Consider the following 25,889-nt stretch of genomic DNA (forward strand, 5'->3'; position numbering starts at 1 on the left):
AAACAATATTTTTTGTTTTTCTATTTGTTTTTGAGTAAATATAAAATACAAATTGAAAATCAGGAAAAAAGAAGATTGTTTTTAAATTTCAAATCAACGCAAATGAATAACTAAGAAACAATCGTCTTTTTCCTGATCATCCATGAATTTTTCGTTTCAATTTATATGTTTTATTAAGCATTGGAGCTTTTTTAACCATTATCCATTTATATTTTTCAAAAAAAAAAAAAACGAAAAAAATTGTTTTTTCCACGAACACATAATTTCATTCGGATTTCACATTAAATTCTCAAATTTCGTAAGAAATTATTCACTGTTCCAAAATCCACTCCAAAAAAATTCACAAACAATTTTTACATGTTGCACTTACGCTTTTTCCTTATGGCATCCAAATCAGAAAGAAATATTGACACATTGTAACTCACACTGTCAATTTGACAGTTCAGTTCCGCCCCAAGCGTTAAAAAAGTAAGCGACATTATGGCTGGCTCAAAAGAACGCTGTACCCGTTGCCAGTGCTCCGAATTACAACCAAACTTTACGAAACCCATTTTCAATACTTACTTAACAATGTGCGTAAGTTTGGTTTAATTCGATGCAAAGACACGGCGGGTCCACGTTTTGGCATATATTTCGAGACCCTAGTCATCAATAGGTATGAAAATTACCCCGTATTAAAGCACTTATCAACAGCTTTCATTTGATATCCATATTGTACAAACACATTCTAGGGTCCACGTTTTGGTCTCTATCTCGAGACCCTAGTCACGGAGCGGATGGAAATACTCTGAACTAAAGCATTCACCAACAGCTTCCATTTGATACCCATATTGTACATACACATCCGGAGGTTACCCGGGTCCACGTTTTGACCTATATCTCGAGACCCTATCTACCAATAGGTATCCATACTATACGGAAACCATCTTCAATACCTCCTTAACAATGTGTGTAAGTTTGGTTTAATTCGGTGCAAAGACACGGCGGGTCCACGTTTTGGCATATATTTCCAGACCCTAGTCATCAATAGGTATGAAAATTACCCCGTATTAAAGCACTTATCAACAGCTTTCATTTGATACCCATATTGTACATACACATCCGAAGGTTACCCGGGTCCACGTTTTGACCTATATCTCGAGACCCTATCTACCAATAGGTATCCATACTATACGGAAACCATCTTCAATACCTACTTAACAATGTGTGTAAGTTTGGTTTAATTCGGTGCAAAGTCACGGCGGGTCCACGTTTTGGCATATATTTCGAGACCCTAGTCATCAATAGGTATGAAAATTATCCCGTATTAAAGCACTTATCAACAGCTTTCATTTGATATCCATATTGTACAAACACATTCTAGGCTCCACGTTTTGGTCTCTATCTCGAGACCCTAGTCACGGAGCGGATGGAAATACTCTGAACTAAAGCATTCACCAACAGCTTCCATTTGATACCCATATTGTACATACACATCCGAAGGTTACCCGGGTCCACGTTTTGACCTATATCGCGAGACCCTATCTACCAATAGGTATCCATACTATACGGAAACCATCTTCAATACCTCCTTAACAATGTGTGTAAGTTTGGTTTAATTCGGTTCAAAGACACGGCGGGTCCACGTTTTGGCATATATTTCCAGACCCTAGTCATCAATAGGTATGAAAATTACCCCGAATTAAAGCACTTATCAACAGCTTTCATTTGATACCCATATTGTACATACACAACCAAAGGTTACCCGGGTCCACGTTTTGACCTATATCTCGAGACCCCAGTCACGGAGCGGCATGAAAAATACTCTGAACTAAAGCATTCACCAACAGCTTCAATTTGATATCCATATTGTACAAACACATTCTAGGGTCCACGTTTTGGTCTCTATCTCGAGACCCTAGTCACGGAGCGGCATGAAAGATACTCTGGACTAAAGCATTCACCAACAGCTTCCATTTGATACCCATATTGTACATACACATCCGAAGGTTACCCGGGTCCACGTTTTGACCTATATCTCGAGCCCTATTTCCAAAATAAAATATGATCCATGTTACTCGTGGATGATGTAGCTTTCGAATGGTGAAAGAATTTTTAAAATCGGTCCAGTAGTTTTTGAGCCTATTCGTAACAAACAAACAAACAAAGTTTTCCTCTTTATAATATTAGTATAGATTTAATAATCTAAATTTTTTAATGTTAAAGACCATTTTGACTTTATTAAAAAAATCAAAAATTTTATTTTATCGATGAATTTCATGAAAATTTTAAAGAAAGTTCATTAGTTGATGGCGGTGTTACCACTATCGTAAGAATTGTTAAACTTGCAACAAAATTTTCGTTCTCGTAAGGCAAATTTTGTACATTTTCCCCCCAAATTTTCACTGGCAAAGCTTGCCTTAAGCCCATTCCATGTATCAACATGACAGTCCATCGAATCCTGACACAACCCTGTTATTATTGCTGTACGATCTGCTCGAAGGAAGAAATCACAACGTTCACACAAAAATTTGCTTCGTGTAACCTTAATTGTCTACAAAAGTTTATTTTATTGTAAGATATTTTATCTGCCATCATATCGATTTTTATTCTTCAGGGTAGAGTCCAGCTTGCAAACTATCTAACACATCCATCAAAATGCCAGAAATATAAAGTGAGCCATTGGTCATCCATCTTTGTCATCACCATGCTGGTAGCTTGATTCAGCAAGAATCACCAACACTCAAGCCAATCAACAAAGCTGAGTTCATCGACGATACCTAGCAAAGTTCTGGCTCCCTTCTTTCAGGACGAGAACTTCATATTCACAAATCTTTGCTTAAGTAAACATTTCTTAAAAATCGGTTTTTAAGAACTAATTAAATTATTTTGTAAAGCTACCCCTTATTCACGCTATTTGGGGAGGACTACGTGCAAATTTTCGGCTTGATGGCAGAAGCGCTCGTAGGAATTTCGCCGGCTGACAATATATTTACAAGAAAAATGGTTTTTTGCGTTCCATCACTTTTTCCGATTGCTCTCCGTTACTCTCTTTTGTGGCAGTTATTTGCTATTTGGCAGTTCTACAGATTTTGATTCGAAAATCGCTGGAACGCATTTGCGTTGGGATTCGCAAATTTTTACAATGGTTACAATGCCAGGGCTGAACAATAAATAAAGAAAAAATTTACATTATTTATTATTATACATTTTTATTTAAGACTAGCAAACCCGGCCCCCTTCGCAGGGCACACTAAAATAGAATAGATATGGTTTAGAACAGAAAAAATATGGTATTCATATTATTTATTTCTTTATTCTTTATTCAAGCGCTTTGGCATAAACAATATTTTTTGTTTTTCTATTTGTTTTTGAGTAAATATAAAATATAAATTGAAAATCAGGAAAAAAGAAGATTGTTTTTAAATTTCAAATCAACGCATATGAATAAACAATCGTCTTTTTTCCTGATCATCCATGAATTTTTCGTTTCAATTTATATGTTTTATTAAGCATTGGAGCTTTTTAACCATTATCCATTTATATTTTTCAAAAAAAAAAAAAACGAAAAAAATTGTTTTTTCCACGAACACATAATTTCATTCGGATTTCACATTAAATTCTCAAATTTCGTAAGAAATTATTCACTGTTCCAAAATCCACTCCAAAAAAATTCACAAACAATGTTTACATGTTGCACTTACGTTTTTTCCTTATGGCATCCAAATCAGAAAGAAATATTGACACATTGTAACTCACACTGTCAATTTGACAGTTCAGTTCCGCCTCAAGCGTTAAAAAAGTAAGCGACATTATGGCTGGCTCAAAAGAACGCTGTACCCATTGCCACTGCTCCGAATTACAACCAAACTTTACGAAACCCATTTTCAATACTTACTTAACAATGTGCGTAAGTTTGGTTTAATTCGGTGCAAAGACACGGCGGGTCCACGTTTTGGCATATATTTCGAGACCCTAGTCATCAATAGGTATGAAAATTACCCCGTATTAAAGCACTTATCAACAGCTTTCATTTGATACCCATATTGTACATACACAACCAAAGGTTACCCGGGTCCACGTTCTGACCTATATCTCGAGACCCCAGTCACGGAGCGGCATGAAAAATACTCTGTACTAAGGCATTCACCAACAGCTTCAATTTGATATCCATATTGTACAAACACATTCTAGGCTCCACGTTTTGGTCTCTATCTCGAGACCCTAGTCACGGAGCGGATGGAAATACTCTGAACTAAAGCATTCACCAACAGCTTCCATTTGATACCCATATTGTACATACACATCCGAAGGTTACTCGGGTCCACGTTTTGACCTATATCTCGAGACGCTATCTACCAATAGGTATCCAAACTATACGGAAACCATCCTCAATACCTCCTTAACAATGTGTGTAAGTTTGGTTTAATTCGGTGCAAAGACACGGCGGGTCCACGTTTTGGCATATATTTCCAGACCCTAGTCATCAATAGGTATGAAAATTACCCCGTATTAAAGCACTTATCAACAGCTTTCATTTGATACCCATATTGTACATACACAACCAAAGGTTACCCGGGTCCACGTTTTGACCTATATCTCGTGACCCCAGTCACGGAGCGGCATGAAAAATACTCTGTACTAAAGCATTCACCAACAGCTTCAATTTGATATCCATATTGTACAAACACATTCTAGGGTCCACGTTTTGGTCTCTATCTCGAGACCCTAGTCACGGAGCGGCATGAAAAATACTCTGAACTGAAGCATTCACCAACAGCTTCCATTTGATACCCATATTGTACATACACATCCGAAGGTTACCCGGGTCCACGTTTTGACCTATATCTCGAGCCCTATCCACCAATAGGTATCCAAACTATACGGAAACCATCTTCAATACCTTCTTAGCAATTTGTGTAAGTTTGGTTTAATTCGGTGCAGACACGGCCGGTTAGCGAACACACACAAAAAGTTGACTTTATTTTATATATAAGATTTTTTTCAGTTTGTGTCCGAAAAATCCAAATATCTTACGAAACCCTATTTTCTTCCAAAATAAAATGTAATCCATGTTACTCTTGGATAATGTAGTTTTCAAATGGTGAAAGAATTTTTAAAATCGGTCCAGTAGTTTTTGAGCCTATTCGTTACAAACAAACAAACAAACAAACAAAGTTTTCCTCTTTATAATATTAGTATAGATAACTGCCGAATATAAAAAAGGATTACGAAAAGGTCTGCACGACCGATGAAGATAGGTTAAGTTACCATTTCACGAAAACAAAGTATTCGGGTGCAAATACTGAGCAACGAGTTTAAGTTGAGTACACCTTTTGTTTTGTACGTGATAAAGATATTGAAAATATATTTACTATGTACATATGTACGTATACATATAAGTTGATATCATTTCTGATTGTGTGGTTGCTACTCAATTCATGCACTTACACTCATACTTACTTGCGCATATAAGTATATGACCATATTTGTATGTAGGGGTGTAAGAATATATTTTATTTACAATTGGATGCTTGTGAATGAGCATTTCCACTTGTGCGTGGTTTGGCTAATTGCAAACGATAAATTTTGAAAATTTCAAGCTTATTATTGCTAATGTCGAAAATACCTCTGACCGGATTTTGTCGCGAAATCGCAATGTGTGAAAAGTTGCTGCTGTCAAATTTTAATTAGCGCACGAAAATTTAATTACTTCCCTTTAGAGCTAACAAATTCACAGAAATGTTTATGGATATGCCAACTTATTACAACATTCAACACTTTTATGGATAGTACCATATATACGTACATACAAATATGTATTATCTGGAACTAAATTTTTGAAGGGTTATTTATAATTTTTGATTTAATATCCACTACAGAAGTTTTTACGCATTTTCTAATACATGTATGCATATATGTGTGTATGTAATGTAAATAAATTGAGTATCTGTAGAACTTTTACTTATCTGTTTGTATTATAATTTTTTCAATAGTTTCGGTAGGCAATACAATTTGCTTTGGCTAACAAGGTAAATTGAAATAATAAAATGTAGGTAAATATATAGGGCGGCTTAAGAGTGATGTACAAGGTGAAGTCAAAAATAAACAAAACTGAGCTAAAATAGAAACGACAGAAGCTTTGTTTTGATAACTTTGAGTTTATTTATTGAAAATTGTCACCTCTGGCCTCGATATACATACTATTTTGAGCGATCGAAAAGAGTCTTTCAGGTTATTTACCGGAATGTCCTTCAGAATGTCGTTGCAAGCCTTTTGGTAGCCTCTACGAACGCAAAACGTTTTCCTTTCATGGCCAAAGGCAATTTTCCGAATAGGTAGAATTCACAGGCAGCCATAACATACGAATACGGTGAGTGATTGATGGTTAAACGGTGATTTCTAGTCAAAAAATCAGTCACAAGAGTGGATCGCGGTATTCAGGGCGAATTCGACGATTTTCGACTTCTCCAAACGCGCTTTTTTGGGTGGTGGGCCATATGGGGCCCACTTTGACGCTTAGTTTCAGGTTCATGTTTGAAACATCACGTTTCATCATCAGTTACAATGTTGTTCTCGCCTCTTCAATGAGGTCTTTCGAATGTTGAATTCTGAGCAATTTTAGGTCCTCCGTTAACTTGTGCGGAATGAAACCTGCACAGACCTTTCGTTAACCCAAATCATCAGTCAATGCGATAAATCGATGTTTTGGAGATATTCAACTCCGATTCCATGAATTTCAATGATGATTTCGGTTCAGTTTTGTTAAATTTACGAACAATTTCGATGGAGTTTTCGGTGGTTACTGATTTTGGGCGTCCCGTAAGTTCATTGCCATTTATGTTCTCACAATCATCTCTGAAACGTGTAAGCCAGTCATCAATTCTGGCACGAGATAGACAATCATCGTCATAAACCTTTTTCATCAATTCAAATGTTTCGGTAAACGTTTTACCGATTTTAAAACAAAATTTGATATCACTTCTTTGTTCGAAACTCGTTTTTGTTCCGATGACACAAACATACTGGCACTTTAGACGCAATAACTTCGCTTCCACTGAACCGAATGTCACCAAGCTTTCAGTGGAAGTCAACTAGAGATATAACTTCCAATGCACTAACTCATTAAAAAGATGGCGCCTTCAAAAACATTTCTGTGACGAAATATTTCTGGAACTCTATTTTCGGTGTAGCCATCAGAGCCACCTTCGATTGTTCCATACCTCCTTTCGGCTATTTCGGCTGTTAAATCGCGTTCCACGTACACCTTTTGACTCGATCAAAAGAAATCGCAGGGAGCTATATAAAGTGAATTCGATGGCTGTGGAATGGTATTCGAATTGTGCGACGGTGCGTTATTATGGTGCAAAATCCAAGAATTATTTTCCCACAAATCCTTTCTTTCTTGGCAAATTGCCGCACGCAAACGTCCCATACCGCCTAATAATAGTCTTTATTAATTATCCACAACTGGCCAAAACTCATGGTGTTGTCATCCATAAAAACCGTGAGCAACGACGTGGTTTTTTGGTATTGGTTCAATCGCAGCACTCCACTCACTCGTCTGATGTCCAGATTACGTGGATGCACGTCTTGGCTCCAGTAATGATACGAATGATGAATTTTTAGTCAGACTCAGCCTTGGAGTCATGTCTTTGACTATAGCAATGCGTACACAACAAAATGTGTTTTCAGACCCTTAGGGACCAACTATGCAGCAAAACGGGTAAAACCCATATTCTGTACGGATCCATAAGCAATGTTCAAATCTTCTGTCAGTTCTCTGCTGAGTAATTTCGCCAGTTTTCGATGTCGACGGCCTGCCACTTCTTTTGTCATCCTCGATGGACTCATGATTGATCTTTTGGAGCTTTTCTTTCTTTTGGAGGATTGGTCCCATCCGCATGTTTCTTCGTGTCTCCATGACATCTCTATTGGCCTCTTGGATAATGTTGTTTTTGATTATTAGTTTACTCGTGGTCATGGTTAGGTATGCCAATGGTATTTTTGTCACTGAGCAGATGAAGAGCGGTACCTTTCCTGGCCAGCTCATCGGCTGTACAGTTTCCCCGGAACCCAAATAAGGCTGACCTTGAATACGACGATAATATCATTTAGGACTGCGCGGCATTACTGTGCAACCTTTGATCTTAGTATAGCCGCATTCATTGATTTAATGGTCGTCCGGTTATCCGAGAAAATATTTATAGTAGTTTTTGTTACTGCATACGTATTTAGATATATAGCCACTTCTTTTAAATTGTAGCTATAGCTTTGGCCTGATAGATGGTGGTACGGATAGTTCCAGTTCTAATTTTTTCGAAAATACTCCATAGTCCACCTTATCGTCTAGCTTGGCACCATCTGTATAGAAATGTAATTCCCCCTTCTTGACGGTATGCTCGTCTTGAAGAGTCTGTCGAAGGTGAGTCTAGCAATAGAATAGTCTCTTTCTTGTTTGTGACTATTCAGAGTGTGCAAAATAGAGGTGTGGCCTACATAAATATAATTATTACTTAAATGCATGGTAATAATTTTAATTTCACCACTTTCTTCAGCCATCTACTTTTAATGAATTCAAACTTTTTCAAATGTAAGGAATGCAAAATAAGAAATTTTGCGTCATCGCTACTTCGGATTGAATAAAATGGTTATAACCAAGTGTGATATTATTATTTACAATTTAAGATATGATAATTTATGATTAGGTTAATCGAAGTGTAAACTATGAATCTAGATGAAATCTCAAAAATTGTGTATAGCGACAATGAACAGCCTATTGTTAAACTGTTTGCACAGTTTTTGGATGGTATTACGCTACGAATTAAATTAATGATAGTCAATGATATTTTTCTATGTTTCGTAGACTACGAAAAAGCATTTGACAATGTGCAGCATGACAAATTATTCAATATTTTAAGATCTCTGAATATCGATGAAAAGGAAATCCAAGCAATTGAAAATTTATATTACCAACAGCAGATTGTAATTGATGATGACCACACTGAAGACATACCTCTGCTCTTTAATATTTACTCCGAAAGAATATTTCAGGAAACAAAATATGAAAACATTGAGGATGGTAAATGGCGTCATTATAAATAACATCAGGTATGCCGAGGATACAACTCTACTATGTGACCTTGAAAAACTGGTCGACAAAGCTGCAATGCACTATACGGACTCAAAATCAACATCAGCAAAACTAAATACATGGTTGTTAGCAGAAGAAATACATGCAACAACGCTTATTTAACAATCAACAATGCTCCTGTAGACGCCTCAACAGAAATAATGGCCCTTATTATGAGCAACATTCGATCTTCGACTGTAGTCGAAAGTGCTGATCGAACGAATTTTCATTTGGTATTATGGGTCTCATTCGTTGAAGAATAGGACTATTGTGAATTTCGATCGCTCGACGCATTTACAATAGATAATTTTTTCTCAGCTGATACAGCAAATCAAAATAAAAGAACTGTTTTATTTTTGTTATAAATTTTCTTTATTCAATTATTCGTCATTCGAAAAAAATATGTATTTTAGTTCCTCTACGTATTTAGCCCATACCTGCCAAGGGAAAATAAAAATGTATTTCTATAAACATCACAAAAAAAAACTATTATTAACCTTAATCCATTTTGTTGCCGTTCTAACTGGTGGTCCCAAGCAATTCAGCTCCGTTGTAAATTCCTCCCATTTTTTTGCTGCTTGTACTTTGGTGGAAATCCCTTTTGCCTAGCCTTTCTAATTGCTGTTTGGTACTCACGACTTTCGACCTACATAAAATTAACAAAATTAGTATATATTTATTATTTGGTTACTATAAAACCATAAATAATCGCAAACAACTTACATTTTAACAAGTTTTCCCACAATACGCTACACAATCGAAAGCAAAATTGCATTCGACTCTAAATTCGGTATTCAACGAAAATTTGGACAGGATTGAACCGCTCATAATACCAAATTGACATTCGATTTTCGATCTTCGACAACCAACAAATATCGAAGATCGAATCTAACTCATAATATGGGCCAATGTGTCGCATCGAAAAGACACGATCCGCATTTCTTAAATATGGCAAAATCCTAAAATGTCGCAACTTCAACTAAAAATGTGCTTCATAAAATGCTAGTTATGGTCAGTTTTGCTATATGGCTGACCACGTTTCTAATGAAGAAGTGCTGCGAAGAGTGCACCGCGACAGACAACTAATAAAGCGCATCAAACGACGAAAAACTTCATATTTGGGGTATATTCCGAAATATGAACTGTTGCAACTCATATTGCAGGGCAAGATTGAAGGAAGAAGAGGTATCGGGCGTAAGCAGTTTTTTTGGTTGAGGAACATAAGGTAGTGAACCGGTATACAACTGAAGAAGAGAAGAATAATTAATTAACTAATTTAATTATATAAAAGGGTTTCCGCCTTTTTTAGAAAGTGAAAACAAAAAAAACCGTTTAATAAAATGAAATATATTATAAAATAGGTAACAAAATGGTTTACTTTACAAATATCGCGAAATCTCGGCATTCATTCATTCCTTCATTTTTCATGTTCCAAAAATCCCGGAATTGGCTTTTCGTCGTTTTCGCGCATGCAAATGATGCGTTAAACAGAAATGAGTTAGCAACAACAAAATGACAGCTGATGTTAAGGCAGCGATTGTAAACAGTTTCCAGTGCTTGAACAGTGAAATTCGCGGTATCTACCTGACATTTCCGTTTCAACAGATGTTTTTTAACATAATCCAGACATAATCTATAGAAGGTGGATATGTGGGGTAGCGGATTGCCTGCAGAGTGGCTATTTCTCGCTAAATCATAACGGGTTTTAATTACAAGTAAGACCATTTGGAGGCGCCTAAAAATATGCATATATATTGGTGTAAAGATATTCATGTGTATGAATACATCATTCACTCGAATTAATATGGACATAAATATGCATATTCCATGAAAAAATACATACATTCACATTAAAAATTATTACCGTTTATTTTAATCGCGACGTCATATACCCAAATGGCGCCTCAAAAAGAAATAAAATCCATTTAGTGTTTGAGCGCTGCATTTTATAGGTTGTATAATAATAAGTAAAAATAAAAATGAAAATAAAAATATATATACATACATATAATATATTTAATGTGATAATTACATTACACTTTATTTGTAATTCTTTGTTTAACTGCAATATTTATCGTATTTTATTATTATAGCATAGCTATTTTTGTATTGCATTTCTGCACTTATATTTTATATTTCGCTTTCTGTTGACATTTACGGTGTCTAAATTTTACTTATGTGTGTAGTTGTGTACGAGAGCTGTATTTTATATATTGCGCCCAAGAATGACAACACAGTAAAACAATAATGAAAATGATTTATTATTTTTCAAAATATTCTCCTTAAAAGTCAGTATATTTCTAAAGGGTTTTTAATAAGAGGTGTTATTTTGATATTCAAAGAAAAATGCTATTTTTTAATATAAATGATCGGATGTTTATTTCATTATAAAGAGGAAGGTATGCCGTTAATAGTGGAAAATAACATCAGGCAAATGACCACCACTACCACGCTTACAGGACAATATTTCATGAAATTTTTCATAAACGAATTGCAAATTGGCTGCCCTATCTTGTCGATAGCCTCACGAATTCCATCTTTGAGGTCTTGAATCGACCCTGGGCTTTTGGCGTAGACCTTTTCTTTCACGTGGCCGCAAAGAAAAAAGTCACAAGGTGTTAAATCACAAGATCTCGGTGGCCAATTGTGATTACCTCTTCGAGAGATAACACGGTCCGGAAACTTTTTCCGTAAAAGATCAATGGTTTCGTTGCTTGTGTGGCACGTAGCGCCGTCGTGTTGAAAATAAACGTTGTCCAAATCAATACCTTCCAATTCCGGCCATAAAAAATCGTTAATCATCTCTCGATAGCGCAATCCATTCACCTGTAACACCTGTTATTGGAAATCCCTTTACATTCACTTCAACCAATTTTAAATTTTTGCCAATCAGAAATGGATACCTCCAAAATGAGCTGTTTAAAGGCTGAAAACGATGAAAACCGTTGGCTTCGCATTTTATTTTTGATGTTCGGGAACAAAAAGAAATCATTAGGTGCAAGATCAGGGCTGTAAGGCAGATGATCCCTTAATTCGATCTTTTAAGTGCTCAAAAACTATAATAATACATGGGAGCTCGCATAGTTTTGGAAAAGGATGATTCGTCTTCGGAGGTTGGTTTTTCTTAGCTTTGGGTAGACGTGCCTTTTTTTGACGTTAACGACACTGGTGTAAATTTCATCTCAATTTATTAATTAAATATTATAACCACATGCTTATGTAAAACGACTCTGATGTGGCCCTGGAACTTGTGATTTTTTTTCAGTTAATGCAAGCACTTAAAAACTGCGTACGATTTGTTTCACGCCAACCGTTTAATGCTTTTACAACTCCACGGTAGGTGGGTAGGTGGAAGTGGCAGTCGGTCTTTAAACCAAATTTCTTGGTCTTTAAACTAAATCTCTTGGATCGTTACCGATAGCAGTAGCAGTTTTCCTGCTACTCTTCGTTAAAAAAATTTGTTTTAAGTGCAAACCCATTTATCTGGTTGTCTGGCTTATATCCCTAAGGTCATCAATATAATTCAAGAACGATGAGCCAAAGTATCTAAATCTAATGGCATGCCACGCGGGACAGTAACACAGAAAATATCTGACAAATTTTTCCTATTGCTCATTCTTGCAGCATCTAAAATAGTCGAAATGAGGTGCGTTCAATCTTTGAGCATGTCGACCTACGTTTTTCCTTGACCGATTAACTAGCGCCTGACGTTCCATTTTGACCAAGTTATTTCTGTAGCATTACATGTCAGACTACACTTCTCATGTGGGCTGAAGAGACAATGCTACCTGTACGACGCTGTTTGTAGGTTGATAGGAGTATACTTACAATCTCCATACGAAGAGGGAGGCGAATGGTAGTGCACTCTCTCGCTAACTTGTCTGCCGTACTATTCCCTAGCATGTCACTATGCCCTGACATGCCATTATGCCCTGGCACCTATAACAAATGGATGCGGAAATATTCTCCCATCTCGTTAAGATATGCGCGGCATTTGCGAGCAGTGATGAAATTTAAGATTTAATCGCCGCTCGGCTATCAGAATAAATATAGATTTCTCTAAAGGTAGTCATATTTTTGCCTAACCAATCAGCTACCTTATTAATGGCTAGAATTTCAGCCTGAAATATGTTACAGTGATTAGGAAGACGAGCCGAAACGCATTCCCGCGAGAGTACGTTACCGGAACGACCCGGATTTATATCCGGCCAAGGACTGTCACTTTAGCAGCACTCCTCGTACACATATGGGGAATGTTTACTCGTATGCTGTCACAACAACAACAAACAACCGAAACGCTTACTTTTGCCGTCTTACAGTAGACACCAAAGCCAACTTCAACGTCAATCTGTGAGCCATCAGTAAAGAACCGTGAGCAGTTTTTCCGACCAGGTATATTGTCAACCCACTCACGTCTAGCTGGGATTCTATCATAGTATTAAATAATCTATTAAACTGTGGTTCATCCAAACAGTAAAACTGATGGAAGAGCCGAATTTTCGAGATACCAAATTATTCCAAAAACTTCGGAAACGGAATCGATGCTTTTGCACCCTTATCGAAATTCGTAAAACTTATATATTTTTACAGCTAAAGTTGTGCATGGAATTATGTAAATATGAATGAATTGGGAAAATAATTTACGAAAACAAAAAAAAAATACCAGTCTAACGGTTAGACGGGATAGAAGTGAAACCTTCCGTAAGACAAACTGAGAGAGAATGAGACGAAAGCAGCATTAGGGGCGGGATAATTATAGGTTCATTATAATATTGCTATAAAGTTCATATTTTATTTTCTTCATTTTATTATTATTCATCCTCAATGTTTTCAATTTCAACAAATGATACGAGTGGCTTATGATAGCTAAAATATGATACAAATGCTTTGGTTTCGATGTTGTCAACATATCTTTGAAATACCGCGTCAATTGTTGTTTTTGATCGTGTTGTCGGTTCAGTGCGATTGTTACACATTTCTAAATTGAATGTTGTATTGAGAAAGTCAATTGAAGGAACCGCTGTGTCTAATGCAAAATTTACATTAAAATCGCCACTTAAAATCATTGGAACTTTATCGTAATCTTTTCTAAGTATCCGCGATACTTCTGGTGTATACTTTATTAAATTTTCGTGAATGAATTCCGTGATGCTATTTATTGATTTTTTTTTCTGTCGATATTCACGACACTTTTCTGCATTGTTTTTCGGCATAATTGCGGTAAATATTTAAAAATGAAAATATTTACGAATATAAAAATACACACGCGGTTGCTATTATGAGCGTCCCCAGCAAAACCTGCGTGACCGAAACTCTAACACAATTACATTTTTTTGAATGTTACAAACACATATGCACGCAGGTTTTGCTGGGGCGTGACCGAAACTCTAACACAATTACACATATGCACTCGTATTTGTTTGAAAATCGACTTTTTTTTTGGTTCTCCGTCACCTTTGGAAAATGTGTAAACAGTAAGCAAACTTTATTCAAATATTTTCCCTCATTTTTGCATCAGTAAAATTAAACAAACGCCGTAGCCGAATGGGTTGGTGCGTGACTACTATTCAGAATTCACAGAGAGAACGTCAGTTCGAATCTCGGTGAAAACACCAAAATTAAGGAAAACTATTTTTCTAATAGCGCTCACCCCTCAGCAGGCAATGGCAAAACACCGAGTGTATTTCTGCCATGAAAAAAAGCTCCTCATAAACATATCATAAAATAAAATAAAATAACTGTATAAAAAAAATTTTTTTCTTGTGATTCGAACCAAGGATTTTGGATCGGAAGTTCACATTGCTAGCCGCTCGGCTATTGCGCCATGCTGTCGGCGCTGGCCTAAAAGTTATTTAGTTCGCCGCTACGTTTATATCAACATATAATATAACGCTTCGTAACTAAATAACTTTTAAGCCAGCACCTACAGCATGACGGGTTAGCCGAGCGACTAGCAATGTGAGCTTCCGATCCAAAATCCTTGGTTCGAATCACAAGAAAAAATAAAAGTTATTTTAATTTAGTTCGTCGCTACGTTTATATCAACATATAATATAACGCTTCGTAGCCAAGTTGGTCGCTTTTTCCGTTTCACTTTTTCCCAAATCACTCCCAACGATTCTAAAGAAGTTTTCACTTCAAAAATTCAGGTATCAACACCTTTTTAATTTGTTTTTGGTAGGCTAAAAGACGGGATTCCATCAAAATGATAGCAAACGTTTTTTTTTAATAGCGGTCGCCCCTCGGCAGGCAATAGCAAACCTCCGAGTGTATTTCTGCCATGAAAAAGCTTCCTATAAAAACCATTTGCCGTTCGGAGTCAGCTTAAAATTGTAGGTCCCTCCATTTATGGAACAACATCTTGACGCACGCCACAAGCAGGAGGAGGAGCTCAGCCAAATACCTAATAGAAGTGTACGCGTCAGTTTCTATTTTATTTTTATTTTAAAATACGGGTTCTCTATTAGTTCCATTTTACAACTATATAATATGACCTCGATTATTAATATGAGACTCGATAGTTTTAACACTATCTGGTGCAAGTGATTTCGAATTAAAATTATTCAGTTAACCTAAGGAAGGCCGCATTGTTTACCAATTTTCATTTTTTTTTTTTTGCTACCTTTTCTCAGAATAACTACCGACTTTTTCCCGAAATAAATGGACCCTTTCTACTATATACATGTAAGAGCTTTTCTTCAATGTATATACAATACATTCATACATATATGCACATGCATATACATATACCTACACATATCTAATATATATAACATTTGTGCATAGCGTAAGTTAACAGTCGCATTAAATTTTCAGGAATTAGGAATTTATTTAGCCAGGTGTGTTTGCTTTCAATATTTCAAAGCTAACTGGAGGGTGCCTTGGGGAATTCATACAATGTTAATGCACACACATGTAGATAATGTTATCAAGGTCTGCAGCAATTACATCATTATTAAATTTAAAAAGTTTGAATTGACCTTCTTCTCATCTCTCACGACTCGCTCCTCCGCGAATTCCATGGTATTCTTTGAAAAAATGTCAACTTTATTTATGACGTTGCCTAGATCAAGTTTTGTGATCGGGTTCAAATGTTCTGTAGCGCTATAATGCTTTTACGAGCAAATTTTCAATTGACATCTGCTGTGACCCGAATATAAAAGACAGGGCGAGTACTTGAAGCAATTTTGAGAAGGTGCCACGTTCAAGGAATCAAACTTCGATGCACTGATTTTCAACAGGGTTCGGTTTCGAAGATATTATATAATAAAAACCTTCTAAGATATGTAATCTCACCCTAGATCAATTCTGCAGAAAACTTTTTTTTTTGCAATAAAATAATAGGGATTAAATCTTGTTACCTTTCGGCATAAGAGAAGAAAACAAAAATAAGTAAAAAATAAATAAATAAATTGGATTTATTTGAGCCTTTTATTGTAAAAATTTCAAAATTTTCAAGGGCGTAAAAGGATAAAAGCTTGTTTGTTGTCCGTTATTTATTGCAATTGATACTACTCGTCGTGGCATCGAATTTGCGAATGGCTAAGGACACGAAGATCGATTTTTGCTCATTCCTCTTGAATAGCGCTTTTAAGGTGTAATAGGCCATTAAACTGGCGTCCGCTTTTATAAACTTGCTTGCTAAGAATGCTCCAGAAGTTCTCCATTGGATTTAGATCTGGACTAAATGCGGGCCACTTCAGCAGCGAAATATTTTTCGAGCGAAAAACTTCTTTGTACGCTTAGCGCTGTGGATTGGAGCATTGTCCTGTCGATAAGTCCAAGATTCACCGTGAAATTATTCGGGGAAGTTCAGTAAAACATTATGCAGGATCTTTATGCAATTTTCTGCATTCATCTTGTGCCAAAAAAATGTATTAGGATCTTGGTACGGTAGCTAAAAGCATTCCTGGTCATAAGAGCGCTACTGCAGAAGTTTAGGGTGCGTTTGTTGTCGCTCGCGAATATCTCTCCAATACTTCTGACAACCATCAATTAAAAATTGAATCAAATTAAAATTAAAATTAAATTTAATATTAATTAAATTTTAATTTAATCGCTAAAAATGATAAAATACCATTCACCATCCCAGTACTTATGATTATTGGCGAATTCGAGTCTAGCTGCCTTGCGCCGTGGTGTAGCCACTCTATATTCCGAAAAATTCGAGTTCTTTTGACTTGATCCATTCATTGAGCCAGTTTGCCATGCTCTCGTAAGAAGGGAGGGCTGACTGCAGTGATCGATTTAGCAACGTGTGGCTTGGCGATGTCATGCAGCAAAATCAATTTGCCATGTCTACCGTCCCATTCCGGACGCTTTTCTTTGAGAGCTCGATTCGTACGCCTTAACTGCAGTCGGTAACAATCGCCAGTGATGACTTCAGATGGTTTACGGAGTTCATAATAGATGGCACCCTTCTGATCCCACCAGATGCACAACGTAACCTTTGAAGAATATATTTTTTTTCGTTGTGGATGGACCTGGTTCGTCTGGCAAGGTCCAACATTTTCGACGCTTAGGGTTATCATAATGGATCCATTTTTCACCGCCATTGACGATGAGTTGCAGAAAACCTATTGAAGTGAAAGCTTCTTTAGAATCGTTGGGAGTGATTTGAGACTCGATGAAACGAAAAAGCGACACTAAAAAGAGACATACATATAGATCTTATAGTATATAGCTTGCGAGAGAATGAGATAGAACACAGTTATACAGCGTTCCCTATTCTCCGTCTCCTCTTTGTGCGGTGCTTCGTAGCCTCCCCATCTTGGCTACGAAGCGTTATATGTTGATATACGTATATGTGTGTGGCTGCGTACTGCTGAGCCACGCTAGTATAGTGAGTATTGTAGTATGTATACTACACTGCCTATTACTTGCTTTGGTGTTTAGTTCAAGCGTCATACGTATGTATGTTTGTATGTATGCTAGTACGTATGTGTGTGCGCCTGCGTATTACGGAGCCACGGTGAGCGAGAAGGCATTATGTATACCTATACTACACTACCTAATACTTGCTTAGACCAAGCGTCCTACGAATGTTCCTACTTAGAAAAGATTACGATAAAGTTCCAATGATTTTAAGTAAAATTTACATTGGACACAGCGGTTCCTTTAATTGACATGCTCAATACAACATTCAATTTAAAAATGTGTAACAATCGCACTGAATCGACAACACGATCAAAAACAACAATTGACGCGGTATTTCAAAGATATGTTGACAACATCGAAACCAAAGCATTTGTATCATATTTTAGCTATCATAAGCCACTCGTATCATTTGTCGAAATTGAAAACATTTAGGATGAATAACAATAAAATGAAGAAAATAAAATATGAACTTTATAGCAATATTATAATGAACCTATAATTATCCCGCCCCTAATGCTGCTTTCGTCTCATTCTCTCTCAGTTTGTTTTACGGAAGGTTTCACTTCTTCGCGTCTAACCGTTAGACTGGTATTTTTTTTTTTTTTGCCAATCAAGAAGCATCTCACACCTCACCAAACGTCTCTCGATATCCCTCTCTTTCAATTGATTTGGCACCCAGTTACCTGATTTCTGGACCGTTCCCATCGCGTGCAAACGCTTACCGACGGTTGATCTGTCAACATCCAACTCTTTAGAGATATCATCAAGGATTCGACATACGTCTTCATCTAATACTTGTTGTAGAGTATCTTCGAATTTTTACGGTGCCCCTTTGCGATTTTGATCACTCACGTCTAAATTGCCAGTCTTTACAAGTTGTATTTGATGGAGCGTGATTATCGTAAATATTGATCAGTACACGACACGTTTCAGCTGCACTTTTCTTTAAAAGCCAATAATGAAGATTGAGGCAAGAGACCTCACATATACACCTTCAAATCAGCAGTATATTACTAGAGCGAACACAAAAATAGTAACAGCAGCGGCACCTCTTTTACGAGGGCGGAAACTTATTCCCATACCAATAATATATACTCGCACATACATACATACAATGGAGCTCTCTTTTGCACGGTAACTTATGCGGAAAATTCAATACACACTAACGAAAATAGTCCTTAAGGGGGGAAGCTGGTCTAGAATTTTGAAAAAATCGAAAAATTTTTTTTTGTCTTAAAAGGTGCTTTAGGGTCTTAGAAATAATATACCAAATGAGGGATGCCAGCAAAAATGTCTATATGCCCAAATTTTTCATTCGACGGCAGTTTCTCGCAGGTATTCCCCTAACGCTATTTACAACTTTAAACGCGTTTTTCTCGAAATTACTTTTTTTAAACTGGCCGAAGACATAACTCGAACAAATCTTTACCGATTCTTGCGAAATTTTGACAATACATTCGAAATACCTTTCTCCGGAGACGTACGTAGGATTTTTTATTTATATTACATAGTTTTTTTTTTAATTCCTTTGTTGAGTCAAAATAAATTCATAAAATATGCCCATTTTTTGCGCTCTAGACCAGCTTCCCCCCTTAAGAAGTTTTTCGGTTTGTCTTATTTCTACCATTTCAGTTAAGTTTGAGCTTTGGTGTATTGAGTGGCCTGAAGCAGAATTTTATGTTTCCTACATTTTTTCTTTCTTTAAGCTTTGAGTTTCTTTTTTATAAGCAAATTAAGCATTTGTTTCATTATCTTATTATTGGCATATTTCATAGGGGAGGATTTATAAATTAAATTTAGAAAAATTTTAAAAGTTATTATATATTTTGCACAGAAATAATAAAAGCTATTTTTTATTTACCATCCTATTTAAAGTGTTTGGTATTTTACGTGGTTTGAATTGCCAAAAATTCCTGCTGAACCCCGACATATACAACGTAGATGCGCACACTATTAACTCCAACGATGGATCGCTTTATATCCCCGCCGGCATGAAAAATTACACCAATAGCCAGTATTGCGTAGAGAAGATACGCAACTCATCGTTTGGCGAACAGAAGGTTGGTATGTAGTACCCTTAAACATAACGAATTAGACTACGACCAAATCTCTCTTTCATTATATGCATTTCTCCATATCAGCTCTATTCATTTCTTTGCTTCGACTCGAAAGTGGTTAGCAATGAGAAGATTCGTTTCAAAATGTATCCAATTGGACTGTTGATTTCATGCTCCTTCTATGCACTAACACTGGGCGTGTATTTATCCATTTCACGTCTACGTAATTTGCCCGGAAAAATTTTAATCTGCTTAGTAAGTAATTTATTTGCAGCTTATTTGGGCATTGCATTGGGCCAACTCATACCAACGAACAACGACAATATATGCTTTGTATCAGGTGAGTGGAATACCCTCATGTAATAAAATGCACTTTTTATGGTGGATATTAATTAAAATGCAATTTACTACTATCTTTTTAGGATACTTCATATACTTTTGCCTCATGGCCGCATTCGCATGGATGAATGTAATGTGCTTCGATATATGGCAGACATTTGGGTGAGTGTATGATGCAATTGAATACTTTTGATACTTGTGCTCAGTTCAGAGTAATGTACAAATACAGTACATGAGATCAAATACACATGTATGTATATGTATACGTATATGATGGCACATAAGTGTTTAAAAGAGGGAAATTTGTTAGTTGGGGAGATTCGGCTGTTTTAATATAATCTTATCTCCGTTTCTAACGTATTCCCTCATTGTAACGGCTGAAAAAATAATTAAAAACAATGGCGTGTGGTACCCAGATATCAACAATTGTTGCTGTTCATTTTACATATATGTATGTATACATATAGGTCGATAGAACCATGTGACCTGATCAGAGTTTAAAAATTTATAATTAAATAAAAAAATAATAAATTTGGTAAAAATAAACATAAAGTAAATAAAGTAAACATAAAGTCTTAGAAGCGTAACAGAAAAACTTTAATTTTTGAGATTATCGGAGTATATCCACTTTTCGTCTCCAATCGTAATCCTGTGTAAAAACACTTATACGATTCGGGTATTTAAGCAGAATTTCACACGTTGTTGTTCTACAACTGATATAAATCTTTAAGCTCTTCTTCCACTAGATAAAGATCCACTTCAAACTTTTTCGGTTGCTTCGGGATCTTTTTTGTCTCTCAAATGTAAATAAAAAAAAAATACATACATACATATCTACATCCTTCTCCTCCAATATGTGGCGTGTATCTTAATGTTGCGCCACCATTTTCTTATCATAATATGCCCTCAGCGGATTTTAAATCAAAGGCCCAATGTCATATATACCGTACAAAAGCACTCCGTTACTCCCACCTGATGGGGATAAAAAGCGCCTAACACGCACACAACAGCCGGTATCGGTCGAATGTTGCTCGCCTGCATAAAGTTGGCATAAACAAATACATCCACATGTATTTATTCTATGATGAGCACATTCGCATGCAGACCGTTAACCGCACCAGTATCGACCGTTGACGTCCGACAGTGATGACAAATTAGCGTATTGTTTGAATTTCTCCGCCTTTATCGTTTGATGTGCAGTAATACCAGTATGAATTGAGGAAAATTAATTAATTGCGTGCAAAATGGGAATTTTACCTAACAAAATTTAAATCAATATCTTAATATAGCTAAGTATTTTTGTACGTATGTATATACATATGTACCTATGTATGTATGTTTGTATGCCACCTATATAAGTCGACTCGGAAGAACTTGTTTTCTGGTAAGTAAACTATATATATATACATATGTATGTATGTTTTTACAATAGAGGTATTTAAGGCTATTAAGATTTGATTTCGGCAACTCAACCAGTTTTGAAAAAAAACTGTTTTTAAATGGAATTTTTAGGAAGATTTTTGGTAAGCAGTTGTATAGCTTATTAAATTGTCGTACATATAATGGTGGAAGCTAGAAGTTGAAAAATTCAATTGATCCCTTATATTTTTTTCTCCTGACGGTGTTGCACATTTTCTCCAAATAAAAAAATCCCGTGCATTTGTTAATATATATATTTTGTATATATGAACAAGTGTGCATATGCATTAGGATGACCCACAGTGGACCCTCTGAACTAATTCTATATAATAAAAATATATTATTTAATAGTTACCGTCAGCACATTGAAAATTGCCATTGTATTCCCTTTTCTCTAAAGATCGATTTTATTTAATCTCCTTTTTAATGTCTCTTCACAATTTCCGAAAAATTATTATAAAAATAAAAAGAAACGAGATTAATAAGATTTTACTAATTTTTTTTTTATTTTAATTTCGGTTAATTTTCAGCATCACTGTAAAAATTAATTTTTTTTAAGCAGAGAGGGCCATTGTTTGGAAATGAAAAGAGCAGATTAAGTAATATCGATCTGTAAGATCGGATCATTGGAAACCCAAATAAAAATGTCCATCACTCAAAATCATTTGCTTTTTATTTAAAATCAAGCTCCTTCAAGCTGTGGTGTGCCTCTGGACGTAATTCCGTAAATTAAGGGGCCTGCAGTCTTATGCTGCCTTCGAACGGCAGATGGTTTTTATAAGGAGATTTTTCATGGCAGAAATACAATCGAAAGCTCTCCGTTGCCTGCCGAGGGGCGACCGCTGTTAGACGAAAACTTTTCCATCAGAGTATATAACGAGTATATAAACTTCTGTACAAAACAAACAAAAAAAGATCCTAATGAAAAATTGAAGATCGAAAATAAAATAAATTTTTACATGTTAGCGCGAATTCTTTCCAAATTGTTATTCTTGCAGTTAAGAAATGTGTATCAATTCTCTTATCACAGCATCAATCACTTGAAAACCTCCCCAGGCAATTAAGGGGCATTAGTCACTAATAAACGATTGAGCAATTATTGCCTGAAAGAAATATTGGTGCAAAGTATCCTGTAGTTAAGTAGCTGTATATGTATGTGTATACGTATGTATGTATGCAGCTAAGTATGAATAAAACAGTGCTGCAAGCAGCAAATATTGACTAACCATAACTCATAAAAGCAGAAAGGAAAAATGTAGGTATGTACATATATCGAAATACAGCAGTTGATTTTATATATGTATGTATGTACGTACATCAGTATTTTTGTGATAAAATTTTTACAACGCGTAAGTGAGTAAGTCGGCAATGCGAAGTCCGAAAGGAAGAGTAATGTATTTTTAACTGCGTCAACGTTGACGAAAGTTTATTGTCTGGATAATAAGCCAATATTTATTGCCAGAATGTTTCAAGGGGCGAAACAGTTTCCATCGTACTTAGCTACGAAACACAATGTAACGTGCCCATGTGGTCAATAATAGTAAGCGCAGTCTAATTTCTCTGAAATTTGATATTGGCATGCTTTACTTTTACCAAGGAAAGAAGAAACATTAAATATGTTAAAAATTGGCTTAATGTCATACCTGAAATATGGTGAAGGTTTGCGTCTCTTACACAAAATAAAGTCACAATATTAAATATGGTCTGATTTTTCATTAATTTTGCTGTAAACCTTTATTTTACGAAGAGAAATATTAGTGCGGAAAAGGTAAATACAGTGCACTCGCGGTAACTCGAATAGCCGCTAAGTCGAACAACGTGCTAACTCGAACACATTTTTTTCCCTATTGACTAGTTTGTAACTCGAACAATATTAAAGCGCTATAACTCGAACAAAAAAACAAATTTATTTGTACACACATTCTTTTCAAACATGTACATTTTGTACATACATACATATGTAATAGTATATGTATATAAATTATATGTATACTAGTGTATTGTCCATATGAATATTTCGACGTTAATATCCCGTTAGTTTTCTGGGAACAACATCTTGCATTGACCAAATTGCTTTAAATTTGTCATTTGTAGTGTATCAGTGCACGTGAGTAATGGATCGTAAAAGGTTGAAGTGTTTAACATTAAAAGAGAGGGCTGAAGTCCTTAACAAAATTAAACGTGGATGTAGTGTTACTTCTCTAGCGAAGGAATATGGGGTAGCCAAGTCCACCATAAGTCTTATAAAAAAGAAAGACAAGGCAATTTTAAAAGCAGTAAACAACACGTTTTTGGGTCCTGGGAAGAGGAGAACTTTAAAAGCTTCTGAGTTTCCTAAAATGAAAGCCGCTTTATACAAATGGTTTCTGTCCCAAAAAAAAAAGAATTACCCAATAAGTGGACTCATCTTGAAAGAACATAACATGAAAAACATAATTTACAGGTCGAATTTACGCTTTATGATGTTAACAAATGGAATGATGGTGCCGAATTTACCGACACAGAAGTAATAATTGAAACTAGTGATTCTGAGTCTGAGTTTAACAACACAACTGAGACATGTGAGCGGATATCATCTGAGGGGGCAGTTAGCTCTATCAATAACTGAACAAGTAAGCCCCGCAAAGGTTAACACTATTCAACATTGCTGCAGGCAAGAAAAGACAAACACACATTACAACTTTCTTTTCGGCCTAACTTTTCTGTTAAAGCTGACTTTTTTTGTGTAACTGACACAAAGACTGCCAAATATTTGATGAAAAATATTGAAACGAATTAATTATTTTAAACATATTCATGTTCATATCCATAAGTAAATAAATAAATAAATTTAATTGAAAAAAATCGATATCGATGACTGTTTTTTTAACATAGCACACTCAATTGATAAGTCGAACAAATTCGATAAATCGAACAGCGCCTGTTTTAATTAGTTCGAGTTATCGCGAGTGCACTGTATTCATATTCCGCCACATCTACCCACCTTAGATTTTATTCGTATTCGTTAAATGAGAAAAAATATTTGCAAAAAAAAAACTAGCGCTGCGATCAAAATATTTCGAAAAGTCGTATTTATGCTACCAAAATAAAACGTATGATTTTTTTATCGTTTACTTGCTATTCGCCATAATCTTCAACGAAACTCGAGTGCGATTAGTTTACAGACATACATACGTACAATGGCGTAGAAAAATCGAATTTCAAGGTCGTTGTTATTAAAATCACGCAAATTTGAGCCCACGAAAAACGAAGACCTGTCCAAGTCAGTTCTAGAGATTTTACACTCTCTTACGGTTTTCGACTTAAGCTAATTAATGTAGACTCTCTTTAGAGGAGAAGGACAGTCATTTTACTTTCTTATACTTTCAATGCAATTAAAGGCATCATGGATTGTCCAGTGTTACTTGAGCGGATAAGCTTTAATGTTCCCCTTTTTATGGGGAAAACTTTAAGACTATATTTGCTAATACACACCTATTGCTCGTGCTCTTCGGAAACGTAATTAGTTATTTAATTCTGATATTGGCTTCGCTTTATCTTGATCAAACTTCGTAAAGATCTTTAACTTAATTGTTTAATATTGTATTTTAACTATCCAAGCAGTCCTGTTTGCTTTATTGTGCAAGGTACTTCGTATTGTGGATTAATATAAATAAATAAATAAATTATTATTTTTTATTCGTCTATTAAATAAATAATTATTATTTTTTATTTATTCACTTAATAATTTAAAAATTCAGTATTTCTTACAGAAAAATAGATTAATGCTAAATAATTCAATCAAAAGTAAATTTAATATAATTTATAATTTAAAACTGAAAGAAGTACCGAGAGATTTGGTAACTCCTAAAACACTCAGGCTAAAAAGTCCATTGTACTTAAAGTTCTGGAAAGTGAAAGAGTAGATAGTCAAGGAGGAAAGGAGAGAAGTAACAAAAGGAAAAAGATAGGATAGAATAGAGGAATAGAGGTAGTGAGACCTGTGAGTCATTTTCAGATACTTTGATGAATCTGAAAATATCCTCCGCAGCGTTCCAAACCGGAACATTCTGGATTCCTGCAAAACTGGTTCCGATTTCAATTTG

General features: G+C 35.6%; 1 protein-coding gene across 2 annotated transcripts in view; it reads left to right on the forward strand.

Annotated features, from left to right (window-relative positions):
- The window catches only part of LOC129248336 (G-protein coupled receptor Mth2), a 40,382-nt gene that overhangs the window by 12,886 nt on the left and 1,607 nt on the right, over nucleotides 1–25,889 (forward strand). Inside the window, exons 2-4 of one of the 2 annotated variants that reach the window (XM_054887840.1) lie at nucleotides 19,865–20,053; nucleotides 20,321–20,386; nucleotides 20,469–20,547. In XM_054887840.1, the coding sequence (XP_054743815.1) occupies nucleotides 19,865–20,053; nucleotides 20,321–20,386; nucleotides 20,469–20,547 (334 nt within the window). Of the gene's footprint in view, nucleotides 1–19,864; nucleotides 20,054–20,130; nucleotides 20,387–20,468; nucleotides 20,548–25,889 lie in introns of both variants that reach the window. The other variant, XM_054887839.1, reaches the window with a different exon arrangement.

Source organism: Anastrepha obliqua, chromosome 5 (genome assembly GCF_027943255.1).
Source record: "Anastrepha obliqua isolate idAnaObli1 chromosome 5, idAnaObli1_1.0, whole genome shotgun sequence".
Classification (NCBI taxonomy): Eukaryota; Metazoa; Arthropoda; class Insecta; order Diptera; family Tephritidae; genus Anastrepha; species Anastrepha obliqua.